This window comes from Pituophis catenifer, unplaced genomic scaffold (assembly GCF_029215685.1).
Source record: "Pituophis catenifer annectens isolate HBS135680 unplaced genomic scaffold, rPitCat1.0.hap2 SCAF_9, whole genome shotgun sequence".
NCBI classification, from domain to species: Eukaryota; Metazoa; Chordata; class Lepidosauria; order Squamata; family Colubridae; genus Pituophis; species Pituophis catenifer.
The window spans coordinates 13,961,813-13,986,012 of record NW_027256889.1 but is presented as its reverse complement, the minus strand read 5'-3'; the positions used below and the strand labels follow the sequence as shown (position 1 = coordinate 13,986,012).

At 38.0% G+C, this 24,200-nt stretch overlaps 1 protein-coding gene across 2 annotated transcripts in view; it reads right to left on the bottom strand.

Moving 5' to 3' along the window:
• The window catches only part of LOC139321471 (lethal(3)malignant brain tumor-like protein 4), a 56,273-nt gene that overhangs the window by 22,220 nt on the left and 9,853 nt on the right, over positions 1-24,200 (bottom strand). Inside the window, exons 2-13 of one of the 2 annotated variants that reach the window (XM_070950199.1) lie at positions 19,080-19,177; positions 16,797-16,944; positions 16,083-16,137; positions 14,557-14,645; positions 11,308-11,412; positions 10,240-10,381; positions 8,609-8,700; positions 7,695-7,846; positions 6,811-6,887; positions 2,647-2,732; positions 1,988-2,098; positions 42-156 (exon numbers count right to left, since the gene is read on the bottom strand). In XM_070950199.1, the coding sequence (XP_070806300.1) occupies positions 42-156; positions 1,988-2,098; positions 2,647-2,732; positions 6,811-6,887; positions 7,695-7,846; positions 8,609-8,700; positions 10,240-10,381; positions 11,308-11,412; positions 14,557-14,645; positions 16,083-16,137; positions 16,797-16,944; positions 19,080-19,120 (1,213 nt within the window). In that variant the 5' untranslated portion in view covers positions 19,121-19,177. The remainder of the gene's footprint in view (positions 1-41; positions 157-1,987; positions 2,099-2,646; positions 2,733-6,810; positions 6,888-7,694; positions 7,847-8,608; positions 8,701-10,239; positions 10,382-11,307; positions 11,413-14,556; positions 14,646-16,082; positions 16,138-16,796; positions 16,945-19,079; positions 19,178-24,200) is intronic. The other variant, XM_070950200.1, reaches the window with a different exon arrangement.

Genomic DNA, 24,200 nt, shown 5'->3' with positions numbered 1-24,200 from the left:
GGGAAGGAAACCCCCCCCCATAATGTTATTTTTCCTCTTACCTGGTGGGAGTTGCAAGGCATGTCCAGTTTTGGCACACCAGCCCATGGGATGAATATCTGGACTGTCAGCATCAACCCAGAAATCAAAGGCGTGATCCCAACCATCGAAGTGCACCTTAATAAAGAAGATTAAAAAGGGATCACTACTACAGGTAGTACAACCATTTGTTTAGTGACAGTTTGAAGTTACAATGGCACCAAAAAAAAAAAAAAAGAAATTTATGAAGAAATTTTCACACTTAGGGCCGTTGCAGCATCCCTATGGTCCCGTGATCAAAATTCAGACACTTGGCCACCAACTCATATTTATGACGGTTGCAGTGACCTTTTGCGAACTCCTGATTGGCAAAGTCAATGGGGAAGTCAGATTCATTTAAGAACCGTGTTACTGACTTAACTGTGGCGAGAAAAGTCGTAAAACGGGGCAAAGCTCATTTAACAACTGTCTCACTTAGCAACAGAAATTTGGGGCTCAATTGCGGTCGTAAGCCGAGGACTACCTATAACTCGCATTTATACTCATGATTTTTTTGGAATTGAACCTAATCCAGTTTTCTGGCAGCTGAATAAAGAGTCCAACTACTATGTAACACAGGAAGATTCCTTGTCAGGGTTCTAAGCAACAACCCCAATGAAAGAAGACTCCGAGGCTAGAAGTTCCTCAAAGTTCCATTTTATTAGAGATGTCATATTGGCACATCTGGGAAAACCTGAATCTGAAAGCTTCCAGGTTTTCCCCACCCAAAAGAAAGTCCAAGTCCATGCCCAACACCCACAAGTCCATCACATAGTCCAATCAAGCACCATCCCAATTGGAGATGCCTCCCAGTCACACCACTCCAGGTGCAGGGCAGGATATCCTTGACTCCCAGAGAAAATAATGTTATTATGGCTAGATATCTCCTAACTCTATACAATTTCCCCCCTCCCAGTTTCCCACAGCACTAAATGTGGCAACACTGAAGATCCAAAGTAAAAGATGGCTTCCAGGACTGATATTCCTATTATACTGTAGGTCCATCTAACTCAGTATTGTCTCTGCTGGCTCCAGACTAATCTACCTGGAAGATCCATATATGACTTTGACAATCAATCAAAGAACAGAAGTAGCTCTTTAGATTACGAGATTTAGCCTTTAGATCACTACAGTTCCATGCCTCCAGATTCTATGGTAGAAAGTTTTTTTTTTCCTGGCACTGAATCTCATGGCATAGAAATTGTCAGGCATGAAAAACAAGATGCTCACGTGAAGAGTTCAATTAACTACTTTATTGCTCAATGCCTATTTCACAGAAATCTTCCCAGACTGGCAATTTGCACCTGGGGCAGACTAGATAAGGTTCAATGGCATTCAAGGGGGACTGGATTTGCCTTTATGTGCCTACGTAATGATTCCAGACTAATTCCCTGCTTGATTACTGCCCCCACTCTGGCTCAGCAACAGAAATAAACCCAACTTTAAGTTCCTTGGAGAACAAAGCCAAAGCAAATTCTACTTTCTTTTCCAGTTCTCAGCCCCCCCACCAGGGGTGAAATCCAGCAGGTTCTGGAGAACCGGTAGCGGAAATTTTGAGTAGTTCGGAGAACCAGCAAATACCACCTCTGGCTGGCCCCAGAGTGGGTGGGAATGGAGATTTTGCAATATCCTTCCCCCAGGAGTGGGGAGGGAATGGGGATTTTGCAGTATCCTTCCCCTGGAATGGGGTAGGAATGGAGATTTTGCAGTATCCTTCCCCTGCCACACCCACCAAGCCACGCCCACAGAACTGGTAGTAAAAAAATTTGGATTTCACCACTGCCCCCCCCCCCACTCCCCAAATAAAGGAGGCTGACTGGCTTTGGCTTTGCAGCTCACCTTCACCTGAAGAATGAAAGTAAAACCAGGTTTCACTTTCCAATTATTAGGAGATTTTTATGAGATTCACTGCTGCTATTTGTTTACATACCTTGACACGATGGTCATCCTTTTCAGTTATGGTTGCCACTCTAATTAGCATGGGGTTTCTTCGATCTACCGCTTCTAGTTTCATGTTACTCTGAAATCCATGAGCTGGACGCTATAAAATAAATTATATATGAAGTCAGAGGCAACTAAGGACGATACCTATATCATTTAAAGGGCATATTTGAAGACTCCATTACATCATATCCTGGCATTAATGGGACAAGACGGGAGCAGTGCCCCACCTCCCCATCACACGTCTTAAGAAAAGATTGAAAATGTCTATTTTTTTGCTTTAATTTAACTGTAATTTGCGGTTACATGCAACTGGACCGATTTGTGAATACGGCGATTCAATTCTCATTTTTTTTGTATGTCACAACAAATTAGCTTGTTCAATTGCGGAAACCGGCGCTTCCAACTTTCTCTTCTGGCAAGTGTGTTACATTAGTAACAGGCACTTAAGGCCAAGATTGCCACCTAATTTATCTAGATATTTTCGAATGCGATAGGGGAAATTGATAACAATGATGACAATCCTAATCAAAATAAATGTGCCCCGACCATGGGTTAGGAGATAGTACAAAAACGCAATTACATCATTCGGTGATATGGTTCATTCAATGTAAAAACAAAACAAAAACAGAAAAGCTCTTGACCAACCAGTTTAAATGCTCTTGCTGGTGCTGCCTGAGAACCAGTTTCTTCCAGGTATTTCTCCCATGAGAAGCTTTTGAAATCTTTGTATTCTGTAAAGACATTTCAGACGGTGATCCTCAGTTTACACCTACCCTTGCAAGACCAATTAATTATTGAATGGCTGTGATAAGAACTGAGCTTCTGAGATCACATGCCTAGGTTATGAGTGGCTTGGGTTAGCTTAATTGAATTGCGGCCGTAGAGCAGAACAACTTAAGCAGAAAAATAACGTCATAAAAACACATTCATAATGCGATTGTTCACTTGTCTGTAATTATGGTAAGCTTCCACTTTGCAACTACCCAAATGAACCTTGCGTTCAAATATACTCTCCCCCCCACTAAGCTTTCCCATGCCTCTCTTTTTCTGGCAAACCATTCGCTTGTCACTGCATCTGCAACGGAGACTGATCGTTCATATTTCCTCCTAAATCGGAATTACAACCAAAGCTATAAATTATGATTTGTCGGGAGAGAAATAGAGTGTGAGGTAAAAAAGAGAGTAAGAGGGGAAAATAAGAACACAAATCAATTCCAATTCTGATGTGGAGAGGCCATCGCACAGGTTTGCCTGGTGTGCCAGTTGCGCCCTTTCCTGGACTGAGATGACCTTCGCACTGTCACTCATGCCCTGGTTACTTCCCGCTTGGATTACTGCAATTCCCTCTACATGGGCCTGCCCCTGAGATGCACCCAGAGACTCCCAGCTGATATATTTTGTAAATAAACAAACAACAAATTATAGTAACAATAGGGTGGCATGGGGGCAGGGGTGGCATGGGGGCTCAGCGGTTAAGATGCTGGGCTTGTCAGCTGAAAGCTGGCAGTCCAGGTTTGACACCCGAGTGCCACATGTCAGAGTGAGCTCCCGTCCTCGCTCCAGCTCCTGCCAACCTAGCAGTTCGAAAGCACGGGAATGCGAGTTGATAAATAGGTACCACTTCAGTGGGAAAGTAACAGCACTCCGCGATGACATGCTGGCCACATGATCATGGAAATGTCTTCAGATAGTGCTGACTCAGTATGGCCTTGAAAAGGAGATGAGCACCACGCCTTAGAGTCGGCAACGACTAGTGAAGTAAAATCAGGAAAATCTTTTTTTTTTTTTTAGTAGTAGGAACGTAAGATTCTTAAGTAGTAAGAAACGTAAGATTCGATGGGAGTCGGATGGCCTTTAAATTGCATCAACCAATCAATCAACCAAGCAACCAATAAATCAGCATCAACATAGCAACGTTCAATACGGTGAAAGATGAAATGAATCAATGGGATATTGACTCTTAGACATCAGCAAATTGAAATGGACTGGAATCAGACACTCTCCATTAAAAAGATCATTTACTACTCAGGGCATGAAAAACAAAAGAGGAAGGGTATCTCAAGGACACTATTTGGGTACAGTGTCCTCAGTGCTTCTATAATATCTCACTGACTTCACGGTAGTGAATCTTTGATCCAATTATTTTCCAAGTTTATGCTTCACCCACTGAAGCAGAAGAGTTTGTTGATAGGTTTTATAATCAAGTTCAATCTGAAATTGACAGAACATGCAAGATATTTATTTGATTTTATCCTGCGTTTATTACTTTATAGGTAACTCAAGGAGCTGAAACCAGTGGTGGGATTCAAAATTTTTTAGTACCGGTTCTGTGGGCGTGGCTTGGTGGGCGTGGCAGGGGAAAGATTGTTAGGGTGTGTGTAAAAAGTATTTGTTGCTTGTGCAACGAGCAGAGCAGAAACACACAGGGAAGGAGATAAACGTGTAGCTCGTGTGAGAAAAATACTTTATATACAAGATAAGAAGCAGTCTCGGTGTAGGTAAAACAGTCCAAGGTCATAAACAGTAATATCAGTCCAGTAAGTATCCTCCCTTACCAAAGTAAGTATCTTCCCTTACCAAAGCAAACAGACTTTAGTAACTCTTGGTATACAGTACCATATACTAAAATCTCCATTTCCTCCCGATCAGCTGGGACTCGGGAGGCAGAGAATAGATGGGGCGGGGCCAGTCAGAGGTGGTATCTACCGGTTCTCCAAACTACTCAAATATATATATATATATATATATATATATATATATATATATATATATATATATATATATATGCATATTCTTTCTAGCCAGGTTTTACCTAGAAAGAATATGCACATAAAAGCCTATGAAAAAAGAAAAAAGATATATATATATATATATATATATATATATATATATATATATATATATATATATATATATATATATATATATATATTAAATTTGATTTATATGCCGCCCTTCTCCGGAGACTCAGGGCGGCTTACAATGCGCTAAGCAATAACCTTCATACTTTTTGTATATTTATACAAAGTCAGCTTATTGCCCCCACAAACTGGGTCCTCAGTTTACCTACTTTAGAAAGGATGGAAGGCTGAGTCAACCTTGAGCCTTGGCGAGATTCAAACTTGCAGTAATTGCAGGCAGCTGGTCTTAATAACCAGCTTAATAACAGGGTGCCTTAAACCACTGTACTACCAAAGCTCTTTTTCCACTACTGGTTCTCCAGAACTGGTCAGAACCTGCTGAATACCACCTTTGAGCTGAACATATATAATACTTCTCCCTCCTCCTATTTTCCTTATAACAACAGCCCTGTTATGATGCATCACTTGTGGTTGGAGGCTGGAATGCTAAACTGAGAAAAAGTAAGGAGAAAAATATATTTAGAGAATGTGCCTGGGAAATGGAAATGAAACAGGAGAATCTACCCGTTTCTGCCAAGCCAATGATTTATTCATTGCTAATAGCTTTCAAACAACCAAAAGAATACAGAGAATAAAATTGACTACAATATAGATACAAGCAGGTGGAAAAAATTAACAAAGGAGCTGACTGTGGAACAGATCACACTCTGCTCATTTGCAAATTCTAAGTCAAGTTAAAGTGGAAGAAGAAAGCTAGCTTCCACAATATGATCTGGAATTAACATTTTCAAGGAAAACATCAGGAATTACTTTTATAGAAAACCACAGGAACTCAGTGAGTGGAAACCAGAACAAATGTGGCATGAAATCAAACAGTAAGAGATCAAGAAACAGAAAAAAAAAAGCAGACTCAGAACCAAAGAGAAGAAAGAGAAATATCTTAGGAAGGAACTGAAAGAATTTCAAAGAGCTGTTAGAAGAGACTAGAAGAATATAATGACATTTGTAAAGATATGAAAGATGGAAACAGACATGGAAAATCAAGGAAAATGTTCCAAAAGATTTCTGAACTCAAGAAGACGTTGCAAGCGTGAAGTTCAAAGCTGCCAATGGACTGATAGTAACTGACTGAAAGAAGATCAAAGATGGAAGAAGCATACCAAAATTCTATACAATCAAATAGCAGCATCTAAGATATCTTGGAAGGTATTCCCTATTTACAAGAGCCTGTATTAGTTGTTTAAACTAATTCTTCAGACATGTCTGATTCTTGATGACTTTATTTAATTTATACCCTATAATTTATAGGAAGTGTTCTCCGTCCTATCCTGTCAAGCATAGCTTCTTTCAGTTATTGGACGTTCATCATTGTGTCAGCTTTGATGGTATCAAGCCAGCGTGCTCTATGCTCACCCTTTCTTCTAGATCCACTAACCATTCCTAGCATCATTCTAGTATTCTAGTCTTACTAGAAGATGAAGTGAGGTTAGCACTCCAGTCATTACCAAGCCAGATGACTACAGGAATTGATGGAATATCTACAGAAATATGGCAAGCAACAAAGTAAGAATCAATTGAGGTTCTAACCAAACTGTGCCAGTAAATCTGAAGAACAACGGAAGAAGTCAATCTTTCTCTTTTATTAATGTCCTGCTCTTTTGAAGAAAATATTCAGGTCCTGCATTCTCCTTGTATGATACTTTTGTTAATCAATTTCTGCTGAAACTCCCAGACAATTTTTTCAGCCAAATTTTGTCTAGCACTCCAAGGATTCAGAATTTGGTTGGGACACATGGTTTCTAAAAATATCTGTAGAACATGTGCAACAAGTAAGTAGGACTTCCTCAGTGTAAGCAGAGTGACTGAAATATAACGTAATTCCGTTGCAGCTGATAAATTCCTTGCAGATACTATCCCAGTAGCTGAAAATGATGTGCTTTTAACCTACCGGCTGGTGTGGTTAAGAGAGTTCCAGTTTCTTGGCAGTAACCAACAGGTCGAATATATGGACTGCTTGCATCACACCTGCACCAAAGGTATATATATACATGATGAAATACATCTATGCAAACCTTGCCTAATGTTTCTATGTTGAACATTAATATCAAGGATGCAATAGGATAGGCCAATGGCATCTCTTTTGTAAGCCTTCAAGACCCGTAAAAGGTAATCCAGAATGAGAATGATTTTTTTTTTTGTATTTATGAAATAAAGGGAGCTTCAACAAGCTCTAACTGAAAATTTGACTTCCAGAAAGTTAAAACACCCATTTTACCCTTTATTGTCCAAAACATCTGTCAAACAGACTCTTGAGTCAATTTAAGTTGTATATGGGGTTCTTGGTGCTCTCTGAGCTTGGTAGTTTTCTTACAATGCATCAGGGCACTGATGATGTAACCTAGTTTGGTAATAAAATGTCTGCAAGAAAAGCATCAAGCTCAGAGAGCACCAAGGACCTCACAGTTCAACTTTGAGCTACAAATATTCTCTTCTAATTGCATATTCCTATATTATCTCATACATGGTAAGCTATATGGTTTGAATTTATAATTCTACATTATACCAAACTAAATTTAGATTTTAATTCTTTATTCATTACAATTTGTAGACAAGCTACGTGATCCAAAATATAGTTATCTGGATAGAATGCTGTACATATTTCAACATGGGTTTACAATCAGAACTTCAACAAACCGAATGGTGAATAATGCTGGATGCAACTGAATAGAGAACTGGCTCCAGAGGTTTCCCTATCTCAAAATGATTTTACATTCTGCAGTTCCTGGACAATACCCGATTGCTCTCAACAACATAACAAATTCTTGTTCTTACCAGTAATCATAGCTTTCACCCCAGTTGTCAAAATGAACTAGCAGTCGATTATCCAACATGTCTGCAATGGTTGCCACACACATGAGGGAAGGATTCTTTTTGTCTACTGCCTCTAACTTCATGCCCACCCGAAAACCAGAAGGTGTGACTGGCTATAGGAGAAAACAGAGAGAGAGAAAAAAAACCATTGCTATTAGAAGCATTTAAGTCTGCATTGAGTTGAAGAAAATCTGGTCTTACTGCGGGATTCTAAATCAAAAAAGGACATGCTTGATTTTGGCTTAATAGGCTGTGAGACTTGTGCTTTCTTTAAGAAATCATAATTTGAACTATTGGTTTCATGAGATGTGCGACCTTGATCGCAAGTCTTCCCTAAAGCTGTAAAACTCTGAGTGCAAAATTTAAAAACCTCTTTTTTATTCACTGAAATCTAAAGGATTGGCTCAGGTGGTATATGAGTGAACAAATGTGGCTTACTTGACAAGAGTAGAATCCAAAGGAACCAAAATACCTGGAAAAACACTGGATGTGCAACTAGAAAAAGATACTCAGGTGAGCAGCAGGAACATGAATCAATAAATGTTTTCAGCTCAAACACTGAACAAATGCCGGAGGTTCTGCGAACAGGGTTAACACAGGAGATAAAAAGCCAGCTACTCTGTGCCAGCTGTGCTTAGCTAATTTATTCCTCTGCTCAGATAAATACAAATCAATAAACTCAGAATTCTAAACAAACAAATACAGGCAATAAACTCTGAATTCTAAATATATGAGAAATAATAGTTCCTATTTTATTTTGCTTCCTTCTTTCTCAGCGGTTTTGTTCCAATTCTAAGTATTAGCCAAAGGAACCTTGATACCTTCTGTAGAAAGGACTCGAAAGAGACAACTAAGAAACTGGTGTTGTTACTCACTGTGTTTAGGATCTTGAAAAGATTTTTGGGGGCAGCCTGAGATTTGCAAGTCTTCAAATATGAAGCCCAGTTAAATTCCCCATCTTTGTAACCTAGGCAAAGAAAGAAAAAAGAAAAATGATTTTTTGATTAAAAAAAACAGCCTGTGGCGTACCACAGCCTGAGTTCTCAGAATTAGAAACAGTATGGGAAGCATTTGAAATTTGTGTGATAGCTGTTTTTGTGGAACAATTAAGGTCTCTAGGCTTTTATAAATATTTCTCCTTTCTCTTTTCTTGTGTTTTAAATACAATAGTGCAGTTGTGAGTCATTAATCTGAAAATTCGGAACTCCGTATGAAACAAAATAGGTACTGAATTAATTTGTTAAATTATGTATCACTGAAAGAATTTCCAATTATTTAACATTTCTAATGCTCAACTTTAATGGAAAAACATGCATTACTTCTTAAGTAACAATGTGAATACATGCAAGCTTTTCCCTATTAGATTCTCCATTATATAGTCCTCAGAACAAAACAAAAGATCCTAATTGTTTATTTTCATGATAGCACAAATCCAGCTGAGTGACCTTGGGCCAGTCCCTCTCTCTCAACCCTAGGAGCAGGCAATGGCAAATCATTCCCCAAAATCCTGCCAAGAAAACTGTAGGGACTAGTTCAGGCAATCACCAGCAGTCAACACTGATTCAAAGACACACATAGTAGTAGAAAAATGTAGTTAATTTTTCATGAAAAATCTATACTTTGTGGCTATTATGCAAAGTGGGTGTCAGGATCAATCTCACTTCTTTCCTTTTTAACTAAGTCAGTGATTTAAGATGATATTAGTCTTTTGATTAAAGCTAGGACTTGGTTCAAGCATTATTAGTCTAAACTAAGTTTCTCAGAAACAAGCCTTGATCAGATTGTAGTTCAAAAAGAGCAGAGCTCCCAGTTTGTAGAAAATGGGAATACACTGTTCTTTGGGAAAAAGGAGCAGACGTGCCCACTCCCTTCATCACAACTTGGAGAAGAGGGGGAAGGAGAAGAATTTAAGGTCTCTAAATAAAGTTGCACCTCAAGATGATCAACCTAGAAATAACTGTTTCTCCTGAAAGATTTCACTTACAAGAGGCTCTGTAGTCCAAATACTACAGTCCAAAGTCCCATCTCTGATTAGAATGCTTATAAAGGTAGGTAGGTAGGTAAGTAGACAGACAGACAGACAGACAGACAGACAGACAGACAGACAGACAGACAGGCGGATATACCGATAGGTAGATAGATATACATATATGTAGGTCTTTGGTTATTTGGGTTTTCTCCCGCGTGAAATTGGAAGTGTCTTGGCGATGTTTCGACAAAGTCTCATTCGTCATCTTCAGGCTGGTGTTTTTGGCTTTGTGCTTCTAGGAGCAATGTCTGATCACAGAATCACGAAGCACGAAGAAGCATGAAGCCGAAAACACCAGCCTGAAGATGACGAATGAGACTTCGTCGAAACGTCGCCAAGACACTTCCAATTTCACGCGGGAGAAAACCTGAATAACCAAAGATCTACATACAAACACCCGCGAAAACCTCAGAAAACATATACATATATACATATACATACACACATACATACATATACGCATATACATACACACACCTCTACCTTTAGGAGGGAGCAGCTTGTGACCTGTTTTTTCACACCAGCCAACAGGATGGATATCTGTTGAATCAGCATTAACCCAGAAATCATAAAACTCTGAATAACCATCAAAATGTAATCGCATTCGGTACCCCTGCACCTACAACCGACCACAAAGGTAAGATTGTTACCACTTTTGCAAAACACACAAAAAAGCCTGCTTTTAAAAATTATGCTCCTATTTCATTTTCAACACGATTAACTTTTAACAGTGGATGCATTAATTGTATTAATTTATTGGTGGTGCTACAGTTCACAGACACCGTTTTTACACCCTTTACTTAGTAGAACTCAAGCATATACAATGAAAGTAGCAGTGGAGTTGTCAGCTTTGGAAGCCATATTAGGCCGGAAGCTTCCATACTGCCACCTTCTCGTGTGTGGGAAAGTAGGAGGGGGGATTTAGTAGAGGGGAAGAATAGCATTCTTCCTGTCGGTCAAGGTCAGGCCGATCCTGCATCTGGAGAAGGAGTGGTCGGAGTGATGTCTCGAGATGGGACGGATGGTGATTGGAGCATGTGATCGACTGAGGAGTGAGGGGACGGTTTTGGGGGTTTTGAATTACTGAGGGAAAACCCGGACCTCTCAGATTCGGGTTTTCCCAGATGTGCCAGTTTACCTATTCTAGTAAATAGAACTTTGAAAAATGTTTGCTTCAGAGTTTTACTTTCTGTAGGGGGTTTTCTGGAACGCTGACAGAAGTTTCTGCTTGGCACAAGCTGATATTAAAACACATACACAAGAACTGTATAAAAAGCCAATTAAAGATGTTCAGATTGTTAGTCTTATCTGTCAATATCTTTTCAGGCTACCAATACCTTTTTTTTTGAGGATGAAAAATATTCAGTTCATTTATCAATGTATAGCAACATTGCCAATAGAGTATATTAATTTTTTTAAAAAAGCATTCCTTAAGCCAGTAGGCATTGCATTAACTTCAGCCAGAATTAATTAACTGATCACCGACATGCTTTTCATCTGTCTTCCAGTGATTTTCTTTGTTATTTTAAAAAGTCAGACCAGTACCTCAGCAACAGAAAGAACACAAAATAAAGATGGATGTTCAGGGTCCAGTCCTTCAAGCTTCATTCCAACTTTAAATCCATTTTTGTTTTGTGGAAAGGATTGAGACTACGGTAGAAAGAAATAAAATATTATTGTAGACTTAACAAACTTCTTGTTGCCAGGTAAATGTGCGGAAAATAAAAAAAATGAAGCAGGAATATCAAAAGTGTACAGTATTCCTTTTCTATAATTAAGGTTTAACTGACATTTTAAAAAATGTTTTCTTGTTTTTTTTATGTGAGAGTAAGCTGTTTATAGAAATGAAGAACTATTAAAGTTTAATTATCAGTTAGTGCAGTGTTTGAATTGACAGACTTGTGCTTCTAGTCTAAAATGATGCCTTAATGACAATCCATGGAATGTTCATTTCTTAACTGGTAAAAACACAGAGTGCTGTTATGATACAATTATGACGTACAACCACAACTGAGCCCAACTTTTCTGTTGCAGAGCAAGACAGTTGTTAAATGAATTTTGCCCCATTTCATGACCTTTCTTGCCACAGTTCTTAAGTGAATCACTGCAGCTGTCAAGTTAGTAACACGGCTGTTAAGTGAATCTGGCTCCCTCATTGACTTTGCTTGTCAGAAGGCCGCAAAAGGGATCACGTGATTTTGGGACACAGCAACGGTCGTAAATGTGAACCAGTTCACAATCGTCTGAATTTTGATCATGTGACCACAAGGATGCTGCAATGGTAGTAAGTGCGAAAAAGGCTCATAAGTCCTTTTTTCAGTACTGTTGTTAACTTCAAATGGTCGCTAAATGAATGGTTGTAAGTCGAGGACTACCTTATACTCTGAGACTGCTACACTCTAGAGATGGAAATAAATCTAAGAAGTTAAATAGAAAAAGGGAAATGGAGGCAAATTGCTGTGATGTTTAATTTGACACTTATACACTTGGATACCCTAACAATGGCTTCATATCCTAAATTTTAGTTAGCTCACACCATGATATAATATAGTATCTGAACTAAATTACTGAATCTGACCTGGAGAAGCATCAGAGCAAGAGACAGTATTATTCTGAAATTTGGACTCAGGCAAACGTTAAATAAAATGCTGACAGCTGAAAGACTTTTTAAAATCTTGCTCATTTGTTTGTTTGTTTGTTTGTTTGTTTGTTTGTTTGTTCGTTCGTTCATTCATTCATTCATTCATTCAATTTATGTGCTGCCCATCTCACTATCAAGTGACTCTGGATGGCTTATGATGTCATAAAATAGCAATATAAGAAAGATAAAAAAATGTTTTTGAAAATTCCTCTAAGAAGCTGAGCTTTACATACAAAAACTGGCAGTGAAATATGGTTCAAATCAAGATTCTTCCCAATGCTGCATTTTCTATTATTTCCATTTTATTTGAAGAAATTGAAATAACTTAGCATGGACGGGAAGGATGCTATGTTCACATTTTCTATGATTTGGTTTTGCGCATATTGTTAGATATGGCAATTGGCTGCTACTTGTACCCTCACTTGTAATGATTACTTTTTAATAAGATAATCTACAACATGCTAAAAGTCAAGGACCAATTAATGTCAGCACTATGCTAATTAGCAAAGCTGAAAACTAGCTTTACACAGTTGCTGGCTGAGATATGATCCTGGTGTTGAGCAATTTCATAGACACAAATTAAAACAGGGGTTGTGGGTAAAAATTAAACGTGAAGATTACAATGGTGAATTCACATACTATCCTTTTAACAAGCAAGATGCACAATAAAGCACACACACACACCCCAGCTTGCACTCAATCCCTTTCCAGGCAAAAACTGATAAGAGGTTTGTCTTGTTCCTTCCTTCTGATGCCCACCATTTCCTCCCAACAAGAAACCTTGACCCTAGTTGCAACTTCTCTCTACTGAACTCAAAGTAAATGCAGGGCGAAGATTTAATAAATCTTTATGGTTCAAGCACTCGTAAGGAGTGCAGAGATGTGTGTTCCCTGCTTGGATGCCATGAGAAAACTAGTATCTTGATGAACGTATCTTTTCTTTTATGTACACTGAGAGCATATGCATCAAGACAAATTCCTTGTGTGTCCAATCACACTTGGCCAATAAAATTTTTTATTCTATTCTATCTCTCTTCTACAGGCAATTATGCAAGAGAAGGAGAGAGAATGAAGAAGGAGGTAAAGGAATACTCATCTCCACATCAACAGACCAGGGGTGAAGTCCAGCAGGTTCTGGAGAACCGGTAGTGGAAATTTTGAGTAGTTCGGAGAACCGGCAAATACCATCTCCGTCTGGAAATGGGGATTTTGCAATCTCCTTCCCCCAGGAGTGGAGAAGGAATGGGGATTTTGCAGTATCCTTCCCCTACCACGCCCACCAAGACATGCCATGCCCACCAAGACACACCACGCCCACCAAGACACACCCACAGAACAGGTAGTAAAAAAAAATGAATTTCACCACTGCAACAAACCTTATTTGGAAAGATGCAAAACCAGTGTGAAACTCCCATATAATAATAATAATAATATAATAATAATAATAATAATAATAATAATAATAATAATAATAATGACGAGGGTGTTTTGGGCTTCTGTAGATTTCTTAGAACTATGATGGACTCAGGCTTCTTTCTCTGCAGCACTGAAGAAGTCACCTTGGTCTTATTGCTTCCAAGAAAAGAGCTCTTTAAGGGAGTAGATGTGTAAGATTTCAATATCCTTAACACATTCCATCTCATTACAGGATCTGGTTCTTTAGTTTTCCCACCCACAAAAAATTCTGGTTCAAAGGCAAATGCGGAGACATTCATATGCAGGTAGTCCTTGACTTACAACCACAATTGAGTCCAACATTTCTGTTGCAAAGCAAGACCGTTGCTAAGTAACCTTTGCTCCATTTTACAACCTTTCTAGTCGCAGCTGTTAAGTGAAGCACTGTAGTTCTAATGTTAGTAATACGGTTAATTGAATCTGGCTTCCCCTGACTTTGCTTGTCAGAGGGTCACAAAAGGTGATCACATGACCCTGGGACACTGCAACTGTCATCAATATGAGCCAATTGCCAAGCATCTCAATTTCAATCACATGATTGTGGGGATGCTGCAACGGTTTTAAGGGTGAAAACAGCCATACATCAACTTTTATCAGTGCCGTTGTAACTTTGAACAGTCACTAAACGAATGGTTGTAAGTCGAGGACTCCCTGTGTTCAATATTCATCCACAAGAAAACACCTAGGAGATTGCAAACCTCTTTGAAAAGTTTCAAGGGAGCAGCTGGCATTCGTTCTTCTTCTAAGTATGTCATCCAGTTCCAAACATTCTTCTTTGCAGGAATAGCTGAGAAATCAAACATAGAATGAAAAAAAAGAAATTGCTTCTGGGAGACAAGAGTATGAAACTACAAAGATCTGTGGAAAGAGTAACGTGGGACAAGCAACAGCACACTTGTCATAATATACTTGTGCAATTGTGTGCAATGAAAATGTACAGAATAGTTAATGCTTGCATTGTGATACAACAATGTATTTTACCATTTTGGCATTATCACATTTAAAAGTGAACACTTATGTATTGAACAGAGGATTATATATATATTTCATTCTACTCATCATGTGAATATTTGTTTGGATAGACTTAATCTTCTCATCACAATAGCTGGATAGGAGATTTCAAAAATCACAGTCCAATGCCATGATGATCCCTTCTTTTTAGGGGATTCGTGAATCTTCTCATTTATAACATTTACAACACAAACTCGTATTATATATTTACTCAGGATTCAATTCTTTGGAATGGAATTTACAAGTAAGTAGGAATATAATACTATATCTACAATTTATATATATATATTGTTATACTGCCCATTTGTAACACCTCACTCAAAAACCCAATTATCGGAAATTTTAGTTGTCTTTTTCTGTCAACAAATTCACAACCTTCCTTCTTTACAAGATTTAACTTGGACAAATATTGTAAAATCTGTCAAGTTTCTAGCAATAGCTATGGCTTGCAGAAACCAGCTGATAGCCTCTTCTCTCAGGTTTGGGGGTTTTTTTCTGTATTTCAAATTTTGCACTTGTGTTTTATTGGTCTGAGACCATAAATAAACAATTTTGGAAATTTGGAGGGGAGAGAGCGTAAGACTGCATATATAGTTTACTGTTCACAGAAGAGACTGCGGCCAGATGAATGAAGGGAAATGTTTTAATATTGTAGCCCTTCTAATATGGGCAGTCCTCGACTTATGACCACAATTGAGTCCAACATTTCCATTGTTAAGCAAGATAGTTGCTAAGTGCGTTTTGCCCCAATTTAGGACCTTTCGGGCCACAGTTGTTAAGTGAATCACTGCAGTTATTAACATGGTTGTTAAGTGAGTATGGCTTCCCCATTGACTTTGCTTGTCAGAAGGTCACAAAAGGGGATCACATGATCTTGGGGCACAGCAACAGTCGTAAATATGTGCCAGTTGCCAAGTGTCTGAATTTTGATTACATAACCATGGGGATGCTGCAACATGCAACGGTCATAAATGTGAAAAATGGTCATAAGTCACTTTTTTCAATGTCGTAACTTCAAATGGTCACTAAATGAATGGTTGTAAGTCAAGGATTACAAGTAATACATTTCACAGACTATAAAGATAAGTGTAAAATTGATGGAATGCTCTTTGTAACATTAGTACTCTGGGTATTATTACAGAGGTTGCCAAAGTACTCAATTTATAGCAGCATTTTGCCATGGAATAGTTAAAGATCAGTTTCGCACCCTTACCTTGCTTCATTGATTTTGCATTCTTGCGGTTTTTCGGATTCAATTTATTCTTTTCCTAGATAATACAAACCAGATGAAAAAACACTGACATTTTTCATTTATCATCGAACGTCATTTTCACTCTTTTGCAATGTTTATTTTTTGCTTAGTATTTTAAACTGCCAGCAGAAATATCGAATATAAATGAAACAAATAAACTAAATACATTGAAATACATTATCTGCCATTTAGAGCAAAATAACAATTTTAAACTTTCTAATGCAGTAGTGTTCTCTGCTGGCTAAATTTCAACACGTCAACTAATTTCTAATTTCCAGTAGTGAAATGGTGGTATGTGTTGCTTTTCAAAATCTGATTCTGCAATAATTTTTTTTTCCTGATAAAAGGGTAAAGCATCAAGATTTCCAATAATCTTTTTTCCCCTTTTGTTTTAATGTAAAATCACAATGTTATCAGATTTATATAGATACAATGTGTCCAATAATCTTCTTTTTTCCCCCTTTTGTTTTAAGGTAAAACCACAATGTTATCAGACTTATAGGTATACAATGTGTATGGTTTGGTTTGGTTTGTTTGACACAATAAGTAATATTTCTAAAAATATTACTTAAATGTAAAAGGGTTAATTAAATTTACGTGGTAAATTCTTATCACTACAAGTTTCATTATAGCCTTCTGGCTACTGTTTCAATTAAAGAAATCACATTTAATTACCTCCTCCTCGTCTCCATTTTCTTCTTCCTCTTCAGAATCTAAAAGCAGCTTCCTTTTCCTTCGAAGCCGCTTGGAGGGTCTATCGGTTTCACGAATCTGACTGTTATTTGTCTGTTTCCCACAGTTGGTGGTATTGTCCTTAGACAGTCTACCAAAAAATGCAATTACATGCACTTAGAAAACATTGTCTCCAAGATGGCACCAATGGTTAACATATTTTAAATCTGCACCATTTTCTTCCCTACAAACCTACAATTTAAATAACATTGTGGGGCTCTACATTCATCAGAGGTAATGTGCATGGAGGTGTGTATCTGTGTCTATATCTGGTATTGCCTGTGTTAAACTCTCATTCATAAGTTAGATAATCAGCATTGGTACTTCGGCATGCATTTAGGGTTGTGCTCCATTTATCATTGCTGATTCTTCTGCATTCATCTTCACTTAACGACCCCATAATCCCTTGCAGGGTGGAATCTGGGCAACTGAATGGACCAAGCAAAGCGTTTTAATGGTCGGATGCCCTTCCTGTCGCCAATGCGGAGTTTTGTTCAGCAAATGTGTGCAAAGAGAGAGAAATATCTGCTTTTACCTAGGATCGAACTCACAGACTCCTGATTGTGAGGCGAAAGCTCCACCGCTAGGCCACCGCACCACTCCTGCTGATTCTGCTGTATTACTGCTCTTTAATTCTTTGTTTTCATATTATTGACAAGCCAACTTATTAAAGTCTTCTGAATTGATTCAGCACAGACACTAAGGCATGTGGATAGTAAGCCACAAGAATGGTTTAATATAGAGCATTTATTGAACTGCTTAGCAAACAGTTGTCATTCTTAGTTCTACATTTCAATTTGATATTTTAAGGCTGTGTTGTCTGTTCAGGAAAGAGTGGGTATTCTCCATTTGGAAATCACATGCTACATTTACCCTAACCTAACTAGGAAACTTAAACAAACCAACACTGAATTGACATATCAGTCTGACTTAACATGATATATGAATGTGGTTAATTTGTTCAATATTAATTCCCCCTAACCAGGAATGTATGGATTTTATGGACACGAAAACCACAGACAAAGACGATGTCACTTGAAGCATTGGCCCAGAGTTGCATGGATGAGATGGGTGATCATATAAATGGGAATAAATAAACATATACATACACTGTGTAACTGCACACAGAATGTATGATATAATAGCCTACAACGGAGTAAATCCAGGAGGGGCACTGCAAAGTTAAAAAAAAAGAATTGCATTTTGTATTAACACCATAAGAGTTAGGATTCCTTTTTTTTTGTTTCCCTCTGAAACTATGATCACCAATACCCATCTTCAATTTTTAATTAAAAAAAATTAAACCGAATTAAAGCAAACTGAGATTCCTCTGCAAATGATATTCTGATATTGATATTCTGATATGATTGGGTCATTTACACAGTCCCATTTCTTGCCCTCCTGTTGGTTCTCAATATCCTTTCCAAAACCTGGGCGTGAGGTTCCAGAAGCCTTTTAGAAATGATTTTACACAATTCAAAAACTATGGATGTGAAGCTTTTATCCTCTTATTTCTTTTAAAGCAGGGATGCTTAGATCTGGCCCGTGGGACCGCCCTGGAAATAGTGAAGGACAGGTACGTGGTGCCTCTGCTAGCAAAAGTGGAGCTTGAGAGGGCCACACGCAGCCTTCCCAGGCTCCGTTTTCAGTCACGACAGCCTCCTGCAGTCCTCTACCCGCAAAAATGGAGCTGGGGGGGGAGGCTGTGCACAGCCTCCTCGAGCTCCATTTTCGCTGGCAGAGGGCTGCAGGTGGCTGTCGCTGCCAAAAACACTCCTGTTCTAAAGTGACCTTTCCAACCTAGATGTGCACCTATATTGTATCTTTAATACGTAAAGATATAACCAGTCCTTGACTTATGACCACAACTGAGCCCAACATTTCTATTGCTATGACATTTGTTAAGTGAGTTTCGCCCCGTTTTATGACTTTTCTTGCCAGAGTTATTAAGTGAATCACTGCAGGTGTTAAGTTAGTAACCAGGTTGTTGTGAATCTGGCTTCCCCATTGACCTGGCTTGTCGGAAGGTCACAAAAGGTTTGGTCGTAGGTTTGAAAAAAAACCCAATCATAAGTCACTTTTTTCCAGTGCCATTGTAACTTTGAGTGATCAGCAAATGAACTGTTATAAGTTGAGGACTACCTGTAAATGCAGATTGTACCCCAAGACTACATCCATGTTAAGATGTATTTTAATGAAACGAAGAAAGCAAGCAAACGGTATCACCTCTCTTTACTCTCCTGATGAGAATTCTCAAAGGTCTCCATTTGTCCAGAACAGATGAGTCTTGAGTTCTGGTCTAGAACGATTCCTGTCTTTGGGTTCTGCAAAATCCAAGAGTCGGCAATGAAAAAAATACTTCAAATATTTATTACGTAACAAATTCCCTCTCTCTTGCTTTTTCAGCCTTTCATTAATTGAATCTCACAATCTCCTGCAATTGAATTAATCACCATGGACTTTAATGAAAATACTATGCCACTCATACCTAAGCCCCAAATCACAAACAGCTGACATATCCGGTGATATTTTAATTGTGGAAGAAACCTCTGAGATGAGAAGTCTGGAAATTTGTGTAAATGCCTCTGGACACTCATTTACATTGAAAAATTTCAGAGGAGAAAGCTACCGTATGTGTATTCTTTGCAACAACAGGAGAATGTTGTAGTACTTTAAAGAATAACAAACGACTTTAACAGTTGTTATAGACATTTCATTAAAAAAAAGCCCTTTAAGGACACAGTCAAGAAATGACTGGTTGAACCAAGTATGATGACTTAATTGAATTTCAAAGCTTCTTTCTAACCAAGATGAATCCTTTAAACTCCAGTAATGTTTATTAACATTGAGAGATACAGTATATTGTAACTATGTATTGTAACCCTGCAAATAATGTATTATAGTTGTATATGGGATTTTGTTTTTACATGTACAGAAGTTGGTTTTAGTCTTTTATGCAATAATAATAATATCTGAACAGAAGAGTAAATTACATTCAACCAAACAGAGGTTTCCAACTTGAGTGTAGTGAACCATTCATTTATGTAAATGTATAGACCCAGGTTGAAAAAGAATATAAATTGAATGCATAGACTTGGGGATACAGGAAAAAAATGAGAGTTGAGATCAGATTTCATTACTAAGCAGTAAAAGCATCCCTGGGAGATGTCTCATTAATCAAAGGCAAAGATGAAGCCAAAACTAGATACCCTAAGAAAAAATTAAGTCAGGAATGATCTTCTGTATCCAAAAAGAACCACGTTAATCCCAGTCATAGTCAATAAGTTGTAAACCTTCCAATATATGATTTTGGCAACTCGGTTATATAATGTTGTATATAATCAGTCTGTGAGATTTTGCTGCAGACACTGATAAGGTGATCCTCTATTAGTATTATTATTTATAAAATGTATTGGCACCCATGTTACCATAGGGTAACTCAGGGCAGCTCACAGTTACATAAAATCTAAAACATAAAAAGTTAAAAACAAATATTAAAACCAAAAACACATGGAGGAGGGTGGAGGTGGAGTGGGAGAGGGGTAGATGGGATCTGTTATTGCTCAATCAACCACCTTCCAATATCTCAGGGGCTGCCACAAAGAAGAGGGAGTCAAGCTCTTCTCCAAAGCACCTGAGGGCAGGACAAGAAGCAATGGGTGGAAACTAATCAAGGAGAGAAGCAACTTAGAACTAAGGAGAAATTTCCTGACAGTGAGAACAATTTATCAGTGGAACAACTTGCCCCCAGAAGTTGCGAATGCTCCAACACTGGAAGTGTTTAAGAAGATGTTGGATAACCATTTGTCTGAAGTGGTGTAGGGTTTCCTGCCTAAGCAGGGGGTTGGACTAGAAGACCTCCAAGGTCCCTTCCAACTCTGTTATTCTATTCTATTCTATTCTATTCTATTCTATTCTATTCTATTCTATTCTATTCTATTCTATTCTATTCTATTCTATTCTATTCTATTCTATTCTATTCTATTCTATTCTATTTGTTATACCTCCATTGTGCTCATCCCCAACAATTTTGGAAGGAAGTACAGAAGACATTTCTATCAAAGAAATGTAGGGCAAATGTTATTTTGATAACAATTTCTAAAGTATTACCACTATGTCACAGACACATATTATGTATTAATTTACTTCAGTGTTCATGGTGCAAATATATATTGCCATAACATGAAGCAAACTACAAAAACCCGGGTATGACAGAGAATTCCATACACATGGCCCTACAAATATATATTTATATTTAATTTATATTTATAGGGCCATGTGTATGAAATCCAAATCTGGAAAGAGAAAAATGATTGCCAGTACCTGGTAGATTGAAGTGGGCTCCAAGATCATGTTGATATTTATTCATACTGTTCAAAATACCATCTTGGACTTTCCAAATGTCTGGGATTTAGCTCTCAAAATTTTAAGAAAAGACATAGAAGCTGAGAAATTCTAAAAGTAGAAATCCATACCTTTGGAAATCTTCCAGGTTGGGGGAAGCTGTTTCAGTATATACAGTAATAATCCAAAGAGAAAAAAACAATGTTTTTTCTACTAATCAGATAATTTATCATTATTTAGCTATCCCTAAAGAGTGTAGATAACATTTCTACTGCATAATTTATATCTCTACATAGGCTCCTTTTAATACTTAATTAGTATCTGCTATTGTCTACTAAGTCATTTTTAATCAATGTTAAACATTAAGGTCTAATGATTTCAGTATGAGAGATTTAAGAAGGTGCATTAAATCCAAGTTGATCTGTTTTGATTGGACATTACCCCACTTTGGCAATAGACATGTTAGCAAGTTTAAAGGACAATATCATATTTTAAAATACAAAAATAAATTATAGAAATCTAAGTATGCAAACCCCTGAAAAATAAGGGAAGACCTTGTTTTAACTAGATGATAGCAACTAAATATTATATAATTTGTTCCACAATTAAATTGATTTATCCCAGGTCGATATAACAGCGCCCTACTAAAAAATGCAGCTCAGAGAAATTATTGGTCAATAGATATACACTGACCCAATGATTTTCATTAATGGAACAACAAGAGAATGCACACGGGGGAGGGGGTGTTAAAATCATGACCTCAGCACAATTATATATAAAGTTAAAATAAAATTACATGGAGGAGATGATCATATTATTGAACAATCTTACAAAATTATTTTGTTTATTTTATGATTATGCTAATCACAAAACCACTCTTTAAATTAACCAACTGATTAAATATCCCTGTTATTGATTAAGAAAATGTGCCTAAACTAACTTTAAACATCATTCTCTGTGGTTTACAAGCCTCAGTTCTGAGTATGAGGTCAGAAAAAATACTTTCTAGATACTTCTATTGTTGAATTCTTGGTGCTCTCTGAGCTTGGTTGCTTTTGCTTGCAGAAATCAGCCATCAATAGATAACAAAGAGATAAACCACATTTACATCCCATTCAAAAAGAGAATAAAAAAGCTAAGAAGGAAACAAAAAGACCAGAACATATCTTCTCCAGCAATCAACACCTAGATAAGCAGGGATTAAAAAAGACCCAAACAAACAATCAAGCAGAAAACAATAACCTAATCAAGGAACTACCAGGAAAATCCCATCTCCACCAACACTGGCAGAACAAGCTACTGGGTTGAAAAAAGGGGAGCAAACACCACACTCAGTCTCACTGACAATGTTACACAGTGAGTTAATGGAAGGTCGGTAAGCAAACAAAAAAGCTCAGAGTACTTTGCAAGGACCTTGCACGGTTCAACTCTGAACTACACGTATTCTGTTCTATTGGATACTTGTATTTCATAATAGCTAAATGAATTCTGCATCAGATAAAATCCTGTAATGCTACTTAGCAATTAACGATACTAAGAAAGGCTGATAAAGAAAAAAAGCCTTTATCAGAGTAAACTAAATAAATTATATAATGCAAGTTGCAGTACATGAAAAACTATTATGGGTCTAATAAAATCTGCCTGTACGAAGGCACAACTCCGCAGTAGGTGACGGGAAAGAAACACAATCCTTCCATCTCCCCCCACCCCCACCATCTGGTCAGAACCTATTCTTCCATTCCAGTGGTGAAATCCAATTTTTTTTACTACCGGTTCTGTGGGCGTGGCTTGGTGGGCATGGCAGGGGAAGGATACTGCAAAATCTCCATTTCCACCCCACTCCAGGGGAAGGATGTTGCAAAATCCCCATTCCCTCCCCACTCCTTGGGGAAGAATATTGCAAAATCTCCATTCCCACCCCACTCTGGGGCCAGCCAGAGATGGTATTTGCTGGTTCTCCGAACTACTCAAAATTTCCATTACCAGTTCTCCAGAACCTGTCAGAACCTGCTGGATTTCACCCGTTCCATTCCCACCCCCACCCAGGGTGGATAAAAATCAATGATTTTTTTTTAAAAATCAAAAAAATCAGATTTTTTAAATTTAAATCGGATTTTTTTTATTTTTATCAAATTTATTTTAATAAAAAAACTTTTGGGGTAATAATCTATCGTAATATAGTTTTCTATTTAAGATACATAAATAATTTAGTTTATTCAGCATGAAATGGAGCTTAGTTATGTAGCATGAGGCTGTATATTCTGCAACACTGGGACTATCAGTGAGTCAACAGTGGGTCAAAGGAGTAGCAGAGATGACAGTTGCTCTTTAAAAATTATGATTTAAATCGAGTTGGTTAAAATCAAGCCTTTTTACTAGTGATTTAAATCATGATTTAAATCGTGATTTAAATCAACTCGATTTAAATCAAATCCACCCTGCCCCCACCCACCCCAAATCACAACTAACCAAGTTTCTTGGGTGAGAAAAAAAAACATTTTGTTCTTCCTCAAGGAAAAAAACAGTCCAGTTGTCTTTTGAAAACCATCTTTCAACAGTCCCAAAAGGTGGGGTTAAGAGTGCATTCCTCAACAGGTAACACATATGGAAGAAGTTCTCAAACCAGATTCTGATTTACTCAGAGCTACAGATTATTCCACAATGATTCCCAATATCATATATCCACGAATGTCATAAAACCAAAAACTGTGTTTCAAGTTTCCACAGATCTATATCAATACAGAAGAAAGCACAGTGGGGGAAGGTCGTGTATGCCAGCAAGTTCAAAGGATGCTATAACCCAGTGGTCCCCAACCCCCGGTCCGCGGACCGGTGCCGGGCCGTGGAGTACCTGGCACCGGGCCACGCAGCGGCCGGGGGACATGAACGCTGCAGCGCAAAGGCTCCTGGGCCGTGCGCAATGGGCCGTGCGCAAAAGCTCCTGGGCCGTGCCCCCACCCCTGCGCGCGCTCAGCAGGCCGCGGCGATAAAAAGGTTGGGGAC